General features: G+C 40.0%; 1 protein-coding gene across 9 annotated transcripts in view; it reads right to left on the reverse strand.

Annotated features, from left to right (window-relative positions):
* The window catches only part of FAM204A (family with sequence similarity 204 member A), a 28984-nt gene extending 20571 nt beyond the window's left edge, over positions 1 to 8413 (reverse strand). Inside the window, exons 1-7 of one of the 9 annotated variants that reach the window (XM_044935414.1) lie at positions 8260 to 8345; positions 4456 to 4577; positions 2659 to 2692; positions 1974 to 2212; positions 1362 to 1449; positions 1206 to 1236; positions 925 to 1024 (exon numbers count right to left, since the gene is read on the reverse strand). In XM_044935414.1, coding sequence (XP_044791349.1) covers positions 925 to 1024; positions 1206 to 1236; positions 1362 to 1449; positions 1974 to 2207 — 453 coding nt within the window. In that variant the 5' untranslated portion in view covers positions 2208 to 2212; positions 2659 to 2692; positions 4456 to 4577; positions 8260 to 8345. The other 8 variants (XM_006043214.3, XM_025274400.2, XM_006043215.3 and 5 more) reach the window with 8 other exon arrangements.
* Between the last annotated feature and the right edge of the window lie 5024 nt (positions 8414 to 13437).

The raw sequence follows: 13437 nt of genomic DNA on the forward strand, positions 1-13437 counted from the left end.
CATCTCATGTCTGGCTGAGTCTCTTAACTGTTCTCATCTGCTTCTGCTGCTCCAAGGTTCCATCTTCGATGTAAAATGCAATCTTTTCAAACATAACTGTGATCACCACTCCCTTCACATGAATCCCTTGCTGCTGCTGCTGCTAAGTCGCTTCAGTCGTGTCCGACTCTGTGTGACCCCATAGACGGCAGCCCACCAGGCCCCGCTGTCCCTGGGATTCTCCGGGCAAGAACACTGGAGTGGGTTGCCATTTCCTTCTCCAATATATGAAAGTGAAAAGTGAAAGTGAAGTCACTCAGTCGTGTCCGACTCTTAGTGACCCCATGGACTGCAGCCTACCAGGCTCCCCCGTCCATGGGATTTTCCAGGCAAGTGTACTGGAGTGGGGTGCCATTGCCTTCTCCCATGAATCCCTTGAATGGTTCTCAATTGCATTGTGACGAAAATGCATCCTTTAAGGTCCTGCACAGTTTGGGCCCTGCCTGCCTGCTTCTGCAGTCTTATCTTGGGCCATTCACCCACCTTCTTCCTCGCTGACTCCATCCAGCCAGGCTGACCTTCTCACTGCTACTCACATGTCCCATGATGGCTCTTCCTCCCCAGCAGGATCTTTACCCAGGTTATCACCTCTACACTAGTGGGCCTTACATAGATGGTTCCTTGCTATCCTTCAGTCTTAATGAGACAGGCCTTCCCAGACCACTCAGCTAATGTGGGGCCTCCATATTAATTTCTTCACAATACCCTGTTTCTTTTTTAACAGTTTTAAAAAATGATTTGTAACTATATATTTACTTGTTTATCTAGCATCCTGCACACATTAACTTCTTCACTGAATGAATTAATGAGGAGAAATACCTTAGGCAAAATTAATTATAAACAGTTCTCACTGGTGAATAGAAGATGCAATAAAAAAGATCTTACCTTTTCAACTTTTTTCCTTTTAACAGGGGGGTCAAATCTCTCATTGACTCCAAAATACTGGGTAAGCTCCTTCCACTGGGTTTCACTTGAAGACTGTTCACTGTAAAAAGACAGACAATAACTTATGTTTCACATAAAATGTACTCATTATTACAATTACCGTTTTTAATTCGTTACTACAAATATATTACATCAACTACTTCTTAGGTTTCAGAGGTAATTCAACTATTTGTACAAGTTCTGCAATACTAGGACAGACAGATATTTTAAATTCCACCTACCTATGAGATTCTTCTTCATTCTTCAATTTACCTGAAAAGAATTCACAAAGTGTCAATACCTAAGCATTTGGTTATTTCAAATGATGGTTATTAAAAATTGTTAAGTCCAATTGGTCACAATTTAACACTATTGACAATTAACCTGAATTAAAACACCTTTTCTGGAGCGTTTTCTTTTTTTCTTTTCGGATCTAGAAGCTGAAGTTTTCTGTTCAGAATGCTTTTTATGCAATTCTTGAAATTTCTACATAAAAGCAAAAAAAAAAAAAAAAAAAAGAGCAAATATGTTTTGAAGCAAAGTACACATCTGAAAAATAACGTCAATAAAAACTATATTCTTAACATTTATAAAAATACAAATATAATAAAAGTAGTTTAGTTCTTCTTAAGAAACTCTATTGTCTGAGACTTTTACAACCTGAATTATCTTCATTTATTTCCAAACAAGTCGATCTGATAATTTAGGGGTAAAAGTCAATGACTCATAGACTTTGTAACAAAGAGATTTAAGACTGAAACTCCTTGTGTATTGTGTTAAGCAAAGTGGTTAATCCTACTAAATGGTTTTCTTCCTCTTTTTATGAAAAACAAAACAAAAATGAACGCAAGTACCTGAATGACCAATGAGTTGGCCACAGACCCAGAGAGTAATAAAACCATTCAGAATCCATCTTCCCTACCCGTTACCCACCAAGAACACATACATTCTGACCCTGGCAGAGACACACAGGCACAGACTTCAATAAGAACATATGAGAGAAAACCTACATTCCACATATTTAAGGGAATTCCAGAGGGACACTCTTCATATGCATTTATATTTGCCTCTGCTTCCGTGTTTGATCCATCTGTAGGAATATCTACGATCTCTGTCTTTTCAAAGGTCCCATCTTCTTTACCCTCTTGTAAGTTAAGTTCAGAGCTCTCTAATGTGGTATCATCTTCAGAATTCAATTCAACATCACTTTCATTTAGGCCAGGAGGTAACAGCCCACTCCACATCTTTTCTGCTCGAGGGAAAAAAAAATGAATTAAGATATATAGACTGGAAAGAATTTTAAGACCATTAAAAGATATACAAGGAATCTAATAATTATATCAATGGTTTGGGAAAAGTCCATTTACACTTTTAAAAAAAAGGTATAAAGCAGAATACACTCTCCATATCAAAATAATTTAAATATTTTGCTTATATAAATTTTTTAGAAGTGTAAGGTAGTTTAAGTAAGTCCGTTATAAGACACACCTACAGCTGAATGACTTAATAACAACAAAATCTTGATTCTGTAATACATGAATAATTTTGTCCAAAAAAAAAAGGAAATTCAGTAAAAGCATTCATAGTTCAAGAATGTTAAAAGCCTAACAATATACACTGCAGGTAATTTAAGAATTGTAACACTACATTTAAAGCTGTAACAATTAGAAAAGAAAATAAAATTGGATTTCTCACCTGTGTTTGAACGTATAAAACTTCAGAGGACTATCTATGGAGGAGGAAAACAATTACACAAAGGAAAATGTTTGAGCTGTGCAAGCAGTTTGAGAAAAGTATGGTGGTAAAAAGGATGTCCCCAGTTTTACATTTTACAGTGCTTGTTAAAGTAATAGTAAATAGAGTATAATCTTTACAAATTAACAAAAATGTATAGCTTTTTAAAGTAAATATACTGTATTTGAAAAACAAGTTCAGAGTGATTTTATCATTAGTTATACAACCCATTGGTAGAGAGAATCATTAACTATTGTTAAGTCTAATAAAAATAATTTTTAAAAATTGAAGTTGTAATCATTTTCTAAAATTATGATAATTGAGTACATTTCACTCTTAATCTCCATGGCACAGTCTAGTTTAGCATACATAATAAGCCAAAACGAGTTCATTTAAAAGATGCCTAGAATAGAGAAGCTGGTTGTTCTGCTCAGGATTTACCGTCAACTGAAGGAATAAAACGGAAGGGTGGAAATGTTTTTCGCTATCTTTCTGCCCTCTATTGTGTTAATCGAGTATAAGAAAACCACCAGCACTGTCTCCGAGACAAAGTATCATGGCATTTTGCATACTCTGAAGGATGGATTCCTGATAACTTTTAAGGACCTCCTCCCAAGTCCAAAGAATCAGCTCTCACTTTTCACAGTTTGGGTCGTCTCATTAGCTGCTGGCTCTCTGAAAAACATCCTCACCAAAACACTGTCATGGCTTTTTCAGAGGAAGATTTCTAACTTCTAACTACTCTAACTGTAATTTTGAGGAAGTCATTTTTAACACCTCTGACCCTGTTTTTTCATCTGTAATAGGGGGCTAATTACCCAGCACACAGGGTTATTCTCAGAATGAAATGAGGTAAGCTACTGAAACACTCTACATAGTGTTCAGGAGGTTCTGGGGACTTGATCAATGACTGGTTCTTTTTGCCATTATCATTTATTTCTGTGGCCATGTACTGCATTTTTATCATTTCTATTATGGGTGGCAGCATCTATATAAGGTAGTTTTGAAATTTCTAATATTTGAGGTGCATTCATTTAGTAACTGATACAAGTCATTTAACTCCCTGATTTCCAGTCTGACATGAACTTTCAATTAAAAATGCTGATGTCTGGTTTTCTGAATGGAGCAATAAAATCAGAAGCAAATTACCAGGAAGATAACAGAACCTAAGCTTCAAGGCTCATCTTTTGCGTAAGTTCTTCCAAAGCACTATGCCTGATTTTGTATTTTGAATCTGTATTCCTTTTTTTAAAGAAGAGGACTCAAATTACATAAATTCCAAGCCCTATAAAACCGGCTATGTGTCTGCACGTTTAGTTGCTCAGTCATTTCCAACTCTGCAACCCCACGGACTGTAGCCCAGCAGGCTCCTCTGTCCATGTGACTTTTCAGGCAGTTGGACTGCCTGAAGTTCAGACTTTTCTGGAGTGGGTTGCCATTTCCTCCTCCAGGGGAATCTTCTCCACCCAGGGATCGAACCCACCTCTCCTTCACTGTAGGCAGATTCTTTACCACTGAGCCACTGGGGAAACCTGAATCCATCCCTAAATCTGGACTGAGGATTTTAAAAGTTGGAAGTGGAGGTAGTACTGAGATACTGTTAGCACAAAAGATATGACGTATAACATGCCAATATAGAAAACAGGTGTGGAGTTATTAATAAAAACATTTCTACTGTCCCGCAAAGCAGGAGGAAGGCTGTGATAATCCACTCGACCATGACTTTGCCACTGGCATATCATACACCTTCAGACTCACTATCCATTTCCGGACTTTAGGATGGTAACAAGTTCACAGTTAGCTTTCTCAGCACTGTTTTGGAGCCACTGTTTCTTCTCCCTGTCCACAGCATCTTCTGCATGTCCACTGTGTGCCAGGCACTAGCAAGACATAGAAACAGCAGTATAGAGAATGGACAAAAATGCCTAGCCTCATAGAACCAACATTCTTATACATTCTTGGCAAGCTTCTGTCCATCAGCAGCCAAGTACCACCCAGCCCAGACTTCAGCTGTGGCAGCTCAGCTGGGCACAGTCCTTCCACTGCGCCACTGCTGCAGCATCTTCACAGGGTGAGTCTATGCTCTGGGCACCCCAAGGGGCTTCACCTTGGGAAGCAGGGCTAGTAGCCGTGAAGAGGGCATGCCTTTCTTCAGCAGCCCTTAATCATTTCTAATCACTTTTGGACTTCCTCAACTTCATCCATATTTAATAAGTTCTTGCTGATGTGGCATTAAGAACTGTCCTCAGCAGGCTATTGGCTAGTATGATAACTTCCTGTGTGTGCCCATGCTGGGAGAAAAACTAAAATAATTTTTAAAAAGTGGACTCTATGTCCAAATCCGTAAAACAAGGCAAAGATCAAATAAGACGTGTTTCTGAACTTAATCCCTAAATATCCTTAAAGCGACGTGCCATTCTCCTGTGACCGTAACATACACACATACACAAACAGCAGGACAAATTGGTGGCCGCTGACAAACACAGATAGTTAACTGAGCAGCCTGCAAAGTGAAGCTGCCCGCTTGAGCAGCAGCTCTGACTGCAAATCAGCCGATATGGAGTGGCTGCTTTGTGACTTGTTTGGGGCTTAGGTTCAAAATCAGTCTTTCTAGTCAAAGCATATGCATGTTATTTCTACATTTCCAGTTGTACTACAGTACCAGTTGGTCCCATTAGGCCTCCTGTTACTTCTGTTTGGGTTGCTCTGGATTCTGATTCTCTAGTTCTTTGAAGCATCTCTCATCTCATACCTTTCAGGGTGCATTCTTTCATTTTAAAGCAGATAACCCTTCAAATGTGGGTATTACTCAGCCATTCTCAAGAAACATCACATACCAGAGACCAAGAAACAAGTTTTTTAGTGTAGATTAGAGTCAAGTCTATATAACAGTCCATGTGTTGATATATTAACTTTCATGTTTTTAGCCTGTAAGTCAAATACTTTAATCATTTACCCCAAAGAAGATATGAATCATTCAGAATCCCCCTATTCTCTGTGATTTTGAATATCAGCTTCTCCATTTCACATACTCTGTACTGCTGGATTGAAGATTCTTCCCAATCCACAGTTATTCTACAAAGAAAAATTCAGTGTGTGCTATGCAGTCCAGGGTTGACATGATTTATGATGAACAAAAATATTTATGTCACATCCTAGCCTGAATGGCTGGGCCTTCTTTTGCCCTTGGAAACTAAGCACAGCTACTACTTAGCACACCTGGGCAGATATCATTGTATCTAGAAGAACATGGCACAGCTCAGCAGTTCCTCAGCTAAGCGTTTCCAAGTTTTATGAAGACAGTAATGGAGATTTCTAAGCTAATTTCAATACTCAAAAAGCCCAACATATTTCATTTTCCCTCAAACAATATCATGTACTTTTAGGTTAGGAAACTTAAATTCAATGAAACATTATTCTTCACCACATTTTCATTCATCTGATTGGTAGCTAAAGGCCTGAGTTTTACTAAAAACGAAAAAACACAAATTAATGGGTATAGTTTAGTAGAAGCAATATTTCAAAATACAGCATCCATGGAGATATCAAATTACAATAAATGGGATTCTAGGTTGTGAAAGGATTGGGAGCCAGTGGTAAGGCAGGGGAAAAAAAAAAAAACAGTTTTAGAAGTCAGAAGATGGGTTTCTAGTCCTGAACAACATAACTGTAGAAAAGCCACTGCATCTGTCTGGGTCTTCACCCTTAACCTAAAACATGAAGGGTTTGATCAAATCTCTGAGCCGTCTTGAGGCTCTAATATGCCTTTTTATGGATCTCAATATTATGTGTGCCCAAATGCCCAGAATCACCTCATTCTTTGATATAGCACTCCATTCCCTCTCAGTCAGAACAATACTAATTAAACCCCAACACCCCAGAAGATAAGGTTTCTCTCCTAACCCAGCCACCACAGCCACGCTTGCTAGTTTTCAGTAAGACCCTGCACTTCAGAGAAAATACCTAAAAGACGCTCTGGAGAAAGGTAAAGAAACCCCACTGTGACCGAAGAAACAGAACCAAAAAGAAAAACAAACCATGTCATCGCTATAAATGGCATACAGTCAATGTGACAGGCACTGTTCTACCCTTAACCCTCACAATGACCCTACCACTAGGAATTATTATCTAAACTCCTTTTACAGATGCGCTAACAGACTCATCCAATGGTTGGTGATCCACTAATCTTAGAAAAATAGAACTCTGTAACTCAAAACTCTATAGAGTGCAGCGTTTAAGTAATGTTATATTCTTGGTGACAGAGATTTGAGAGGGGGTCTGAAGAATGTCCCCAGCCTGTAATAATGTTAAAATTTGATCAAGAAGAAATTTTTTTCTCACTTTTTAAGGGAAGAAAGCTATATAAAAATGTTATACCAAATTGAATACAGGCCTGGGTAATAATACCACATTCTCTAAAGTCCAGGCAACTGCTTATAATCAAAACTCAATCTAAGCACTTTATAGGTAAATGTCCCCTGACGCTCATATTCTAGACTTTCAATTCCATTTTTACTGGATGAAGTTGCCTTATTTCCCAAATTTTGTATTCAATTAAAAATAATCACAGAAAACTGAAAATCTTGTCTGATCTGAACTTAAATCTTACAGAAATCGTAAACCACCACCTACCAATCTGAAGATCCTGTTAAATAACTTACACAATAATCAGTTTTTGTGACTGGGCATTAATTACTTAACTGAAATACTTCTAAGCATGTTATCATCAACATTAATGCCCTGTTCACGTTTATGAAATAAATGTGCTCCGTTTTCTCAAAAAGGTACAGAAAGTACAACTGAATCTCAGGCCTGACTTCGGATTTAAGTTACCAATCCGATTACCCAGATATACTATTTAGCAGGATTTTGCAAGTATGCATATTTCAAAGCGGGTGTCTTGTTCAGCCTAGGGCCAGAAAACACTCCCCGAGATTCAAGACCCTGCAAGAAAGATTTACAGGTAGCCAATAATATTTCGAGGCCCATTTTAAAATTGGATGTCTCCGTAAGAATACTTATAGGGTGCAAGAATGCAAGTGGGGTGGCTCTAGAAACGTACACCTTTCGCTGCACGGCTGAACCACCCGGAACTCTGCAGGCTCTCCTGCAGCTGGGCCACACTCCGATGCCCAAATGGGAAGCATCCCCTCCCGGCACAGAACTAAGCGCCACAGATTCTGAAGTAGGATGTTTACCTTGCTGACTCTCCCATCAACTGCAGCTCGTTTCCGGGTACGGCAACTGTAAACAAGAGCCCATTTCCCGGGTCGAAAGCCTTCTTATCCCGTCTCACTCCGGTCGGGGTGGGACGGAGAACCCCTCTCCCACCAACAGGACGGGGACTCCGCCGCGACGCCGCGTCAGAGCAAGGCGGAGGCCGGTTCAGCCGACGCTCCCACGGGCCCGGTCAAAGGCTTTGCGGGCCTGACCAAAGGTTTTACGGCTCGGCCGAGAGGCTGTGAGGCCGCCCGCGCTTGCTCCCTCGCTGCTGGCACCCTGTCTTCCCTGGGTCCGTCTCCCTGGAGCACAAGAACCAGCCTAGCAATCAGCCGTAGTCACCAGTCTGGACGGTGCCGCCCGGCAGCCATCTTAGGGCCTGCCAACATCGCGCCTTCTCATTGGCTCCGACATCTCGGCCAATGGGCTGGGGCCGTACTGGTCTGGGGTCGCCATGGTAACCGGTCGCGTCTGGCTCGCCTTTTAAATAAACGAAAAAGGGCGATTCGTTTCTTTCTACTTCTTTTTTCCCCTCTGCTTTTCTCTCGCCATTTTCTCCTTTCTTCTAGACGTCTTAAAGACTTTTTTCTTTTTCCATCCCCTGCCGTACTCTGGTGCTCTGTGGTGAGGAAAGTGCTTGGCCCTGAGTTCATTCCCCAAAGACCGGGACTCGCTGCAGAAGCTCTTAGACCCTTCTGGGAACGTTTCCATGCATTCAAACTGCTCCCCCCACCCCCCGCCCCCCAGCTCGCTCCCTTACTTTCCCACCCCCTCCCCGTACGTATTTTTTTGAGCAGGCACCGTGCCAGCCTCTGTTGAGAGCAAAATGGTCTCTACCCCTGCTCTCGTGGAGCTTAGCGTCTGCTGATTTGGCCAAAAGCTCCTTGAGTTCCTTTTCCCTGGCAGCCACTGGCTTAGGCTCTGCGAAGGGGGTTGGAAGGAACATAGAAAATAAGCAAGGGGAAAAGAAATAACCAAAAAAACTATGAGGAAAATAAAACAGGATATGACCATGATGGGAGTGGGACTATTTTAGAAATGCTTTCATACTCTGAAATAATATTATGTAATAATAAAAATACATTTCTGTTTTCTAGTGTTGTAACGATCATGTAACAAAATACATATAAACCCCTTAAGGCATTACCTGGCCCCCATTCATTTCCAGTCTTTCAGCTATTTGTTGTTATTGTCACTAACCTTATCAATAATGCCTTTGAAGCATTCCAAAAATGTGTAAAAATTGCATATGGCATATACTAAATTAGTATATTTAGTATAAACAGGTGTTTAATACTTAACTATCCACTACCTAACCCCCACTGTTTTCCAGAAGATGTGCTAGGTGTATGGAGTAGTTTTCTATGCCCCTAGAATGACAGCAAAATCTGAATTGACAAGGTTGGGTCACAAAGACCCTTTCTTACATTCACATTCTCTGATTCTAAAATAGAAGCAGGGCTGAATGATTTAAGGATCTGTATGAAGCTCTCCGGGGCAAGTGTGTCCAGCCTCTCAATAGTGTTTTCCCTGCATCCAGATACGTAAACAAGTTAAGCAGTTAAAGAGTGTGTCGGAAAATTCTGCTGTGGCTGTTACATTAAGCCTCGTAACTGCTATCTTAGTCTGCTCGGGTTGCCATAATAAAATATCACAGATTAAGTAGTTTTGTTGTTGTTATTTAGTCACTAAGTCCTGTCTGACTCTTTTGTGACCCCATGGATTGTAGCCTGCCAGACTCCTCTGTCCATGGTATGTTCCAGGCAAGAATACTGGAGTGGATTGCCATTTCCTTCTCCAGGGTATCTTCCTGACCCAGAGATGGAACCCTCATCTCCTGCATTGGCAGGTGGATTCTTTACAACTGAACCACCAGGGAAGCCTATACAGCTTACACAACAAAAATTTATGTCTCATAGTTCTGGACGTTGGGCCATCTAAGATCAAGGGGCTAGCAAAGTAGATTTCATTCTGAGACCTCTTCTCTTGGCTTGGAGGCAGCAGTCATCTTGCTGTGTGCTCATAAAATCTCTGTGCACTATTTAAGGAGAGGAAAAGGGAGAGAAAAAGCTCTCTGGTGTTTCTTCTTAAGAAGACACTAATCCTATTGGATCAGGGCCCTACCCTTATGACCTCATTTGACCTTAATCAGTTCTTTAACCACCCCATCTCCAAATACAGCCACCCTGGGTTTAAAATTTCAGTGTTTAAATTTTCAGTCCATAACAAATGCTGAGAGGAAAGAACTGAGACAAAGGATAGGAAGGAAGTATTGTCGGCCTATTTAAGAACTGTCTAGATTGTTTCTATATAAATTCTATCATAGAATACTCATTATTTACTGCATATAAATCTGCAATGGATAAATGGGGAATATAAGTACTCCAAAGACTTACAACCACCAGATTTCATACCAAAGATTTTTGGAAAGTCCTACTCCCAAAATACATAGTTTAAAATGTTCTCAATGTTAATTTGAGAATGCTCAAATATCTGATTAACTTACTCTTGTGACATTATTGGATTTCTATAATACACGTAAATAGGTCAGACTTTTCTTCTGGTTTTGGTTGTAAGACTTTCAGTCTCTGAATATTATTATTTTGCCAGTTTTCTAAAGGAGATGTCAGTCATTTGATTTATTTTAATCAATAAATTTACCTTCCCTCCAGCAAATTCCTGCTTTGGAAACCTGCCAAACCATGCATTTTGTGAATGAAATACTTGTTTTTGTGAGATTTCTATGAAATACAGAATTATTGAATTCCTTTCACTAAATCATATTAAATGTGATTCAGCTAGATAATTGTGCTTGAATTGTGTTACATCTGGCACTAATTTCAAACATGTAAGTTTCATTTAAATTTTCAAACATCTTAAAAATCATAAAGCAGTTTTTCTTTGCTAAGAAATATTATAGTTTATGAATTGTTTTTCCTTATATTTAGTAATATTTGGAGAAGGAAATGGCAACCCAATCCAGTATCCTTGCCTGAAAAATCTCATGGACAGAGGAGCCTGGTGGGCTGCAGTCCATGGGGTCGCAGAGTCAGGCACAACTGAGCAACTAACACTTACTTACTTATCCTAAGCGTAGAGATTACAAGTCACACTCATGTTATAAAAGATTAATTGTGGAGGTCTTTTTTTGGTAGCTGCTAAATCTCTGATGAAAATTTCCCTAAATATATTGAAGTCCCTTAAATTTGTCTCAGTTGGAAAAAGTAAATGCAACTTTGTTGAACACATGATAAATGTACTTCTTGCTGAAACTGAGAAAGAGAACAGTTCTTTCCATCTGTATAAAATGCCTTACTTTCTGCATTGAAGAAAAATTAGGCTAATGACTTATGCAAAAAAATAGAATCAAGGGAGTTCTGAATTTCGATATTGCATGACAATTTCTCCGTCTGGATTTTTTAAACTTGCAAATTGAAGCATCTCTAGGTAATGTTAATCTTCCAAGAATATATTGAACAACTAATGCTATGACATTAGCAACAGTTGACATTTCAGGAAAGGAAATTTCTGTAATACAGGATGTTGCCAAAGAAAAGTACTGTTTCTTGATTCATCTTGCCTTACTTTTAGATTCTTCTGGTCCAACTGGGTTGTACATAGGAAGATAGGAGAGGTGCTTGCTATTATGTAACTAATGTCATATAAACCCAAGAGGTGGTTATTATAGTATCCATTTGACAGACAAAAGAAATTAAGGCTTCAAGAGTTTGCTAACTGCTAAGTCACTTCAGTTGTGTCTGACTCTGTGCGACCCCAGAGAGGACAGCTCACCAGGCTCCCCTGTCCCTGGGATTCTCCAGGCAAGAACACTGGAGTGGGTTGCCATTTCCTTCTCCAAGAGTTTAAGAAACTGATCTAATGTCACAAATATAGTCAAAGGTCACAATCAGTTCAGCTCAGTTCATTTCAGTTGCTCAGAAAGTCCGACTCTTTGCCACCCCATGAATTGCAGCACGCCAGGCTTCCCTGTCCATTACCAACTCCCGGAGTCTACCCAAAACCCATGTCCATTGAGTTGGTTTCATCCTCTGTCATCCCCTTCTCCTCCTGCCCTCAATCTTTCCCAGCATCAGGGTCTTTTCAAATGAGTCAGCTCTTCGCATCAGGTGGCCAAAGTATTGGAGTTTCAGCTTCAGCATCAGTCCTTCCAATGAACACCCAGGACTGATCTCCTTTAGAATGGACTGGTTGGTTCTCCTTGCAGTCCAAGGAACTCTCAGGAGTCTTCTCCAACACCACAGTTCAAAAGCACCAATTCTTCAGCACTCAGCTTTCTTTGTAGTCCAACTTTCACATCCATACATGACTACTGGATTTGGGATTTGATCCCATACTGGATATGGGATTTAATCACTCATGATGTACCATGACTAGACGGACTTTTGTTGACAAATAATGTCTCTGCTTTTTAATATGCTGTCTAGGTTGGTCATAACTTTCCTTCCAAGGAGTAAGTGTCTTTTAATTTCATGGCTGCAATCACCATCTGCAGTGATTTTGGAGCCCAAAAAAATCAAGTCAGCCACTGTTTCCATTGCTTCCCCATCTATTTGCCATGAAGTGATGGGACTAGATGCCATGATCTTAGTTTTCTGAATGTTGAGCTTCAAGTCAACTTTTTCACTCTCCTTTTTCACTTTCATCAAGAGGCTCTTTAGTTCTTCTTTGCTTTCTGCCATAAGGGTGGTGTCATCTGCATATCTGAGGTATTAATATTTCTGCCAGCAATCTTGATTCCAGCTTATGCTTCCTCCAGCCCAGCATTTCTCATGATGTACTCTGCATATAAGTTAAATAAGCAGGGTGACGATATACAGCCTTGATGTACTCCTTTTCCTATTTGGAACCAGTCTGTTGTTCCATGTCCAGTTCTAACTGTTGCTTCCTGACCTGCATACAGGTTTCTCAAGAGGCACAATAATAACATGCAAAACTAAGATCGGAAAGTCTCACTGGACTGTGAAGTTCCTGCTCTTTCCACTGTGACACTGCCCCTTTTACAGTGAAGTTCCTGGTAAATCCCAACACAGTGCAGTCAATAAAGTGTAGACATCATCACTACCCGGTGTGGGTGGGAACTCATGGGAAGAGAGGCTTCAGGAGCAAAATGTGTCTTCTCTCTACATCTTTCTCAGTATGTAGTGAGTGATCAAATCCCATCCTATTATCAAATCCCATCCTATTCAACAATTCATTGATTGCTGCATTGAAATATGTGTTACTCTCCCTTTTCCTAATTCTTTCATCTTCCAAAACAGCCCATTGTCTGCTTAATCTCTCTAAAGGGAGAAACACATGTAAAGCTTTTAACATTCATCTTGGAATGTAGTTAATAGTCAGTAAACACCAGTTTCCTCCCTTTACATGTAAAAACTAGGGAGTGTGTGTGTGCATGTTTGAGGGGAGGGGAAGTGAATAGGCAGAGCACAGAGGATTTTTAGGGCAGAGAAAACACTCTATATGATGCCATAATGATACCATAAGCATTTGTCCAAACTC

Source organism: Bubalus bubalis, chromosome 23 (genome assembly GCF_019923935.1).
Source record: "Bubalus bubalis isolate 160015118507 breed Murrah chromosome 23, NDDB_SH_1, whole genome shotgun sequence".
In the NCBI taxonomy this organism is placed as follows: domain Eukaryota; kingdom Metazoa; phylum Chordata; class Mammalia; order Artiodactyla; family Bovidae; genus Bubalus; species Bubalus bubalis.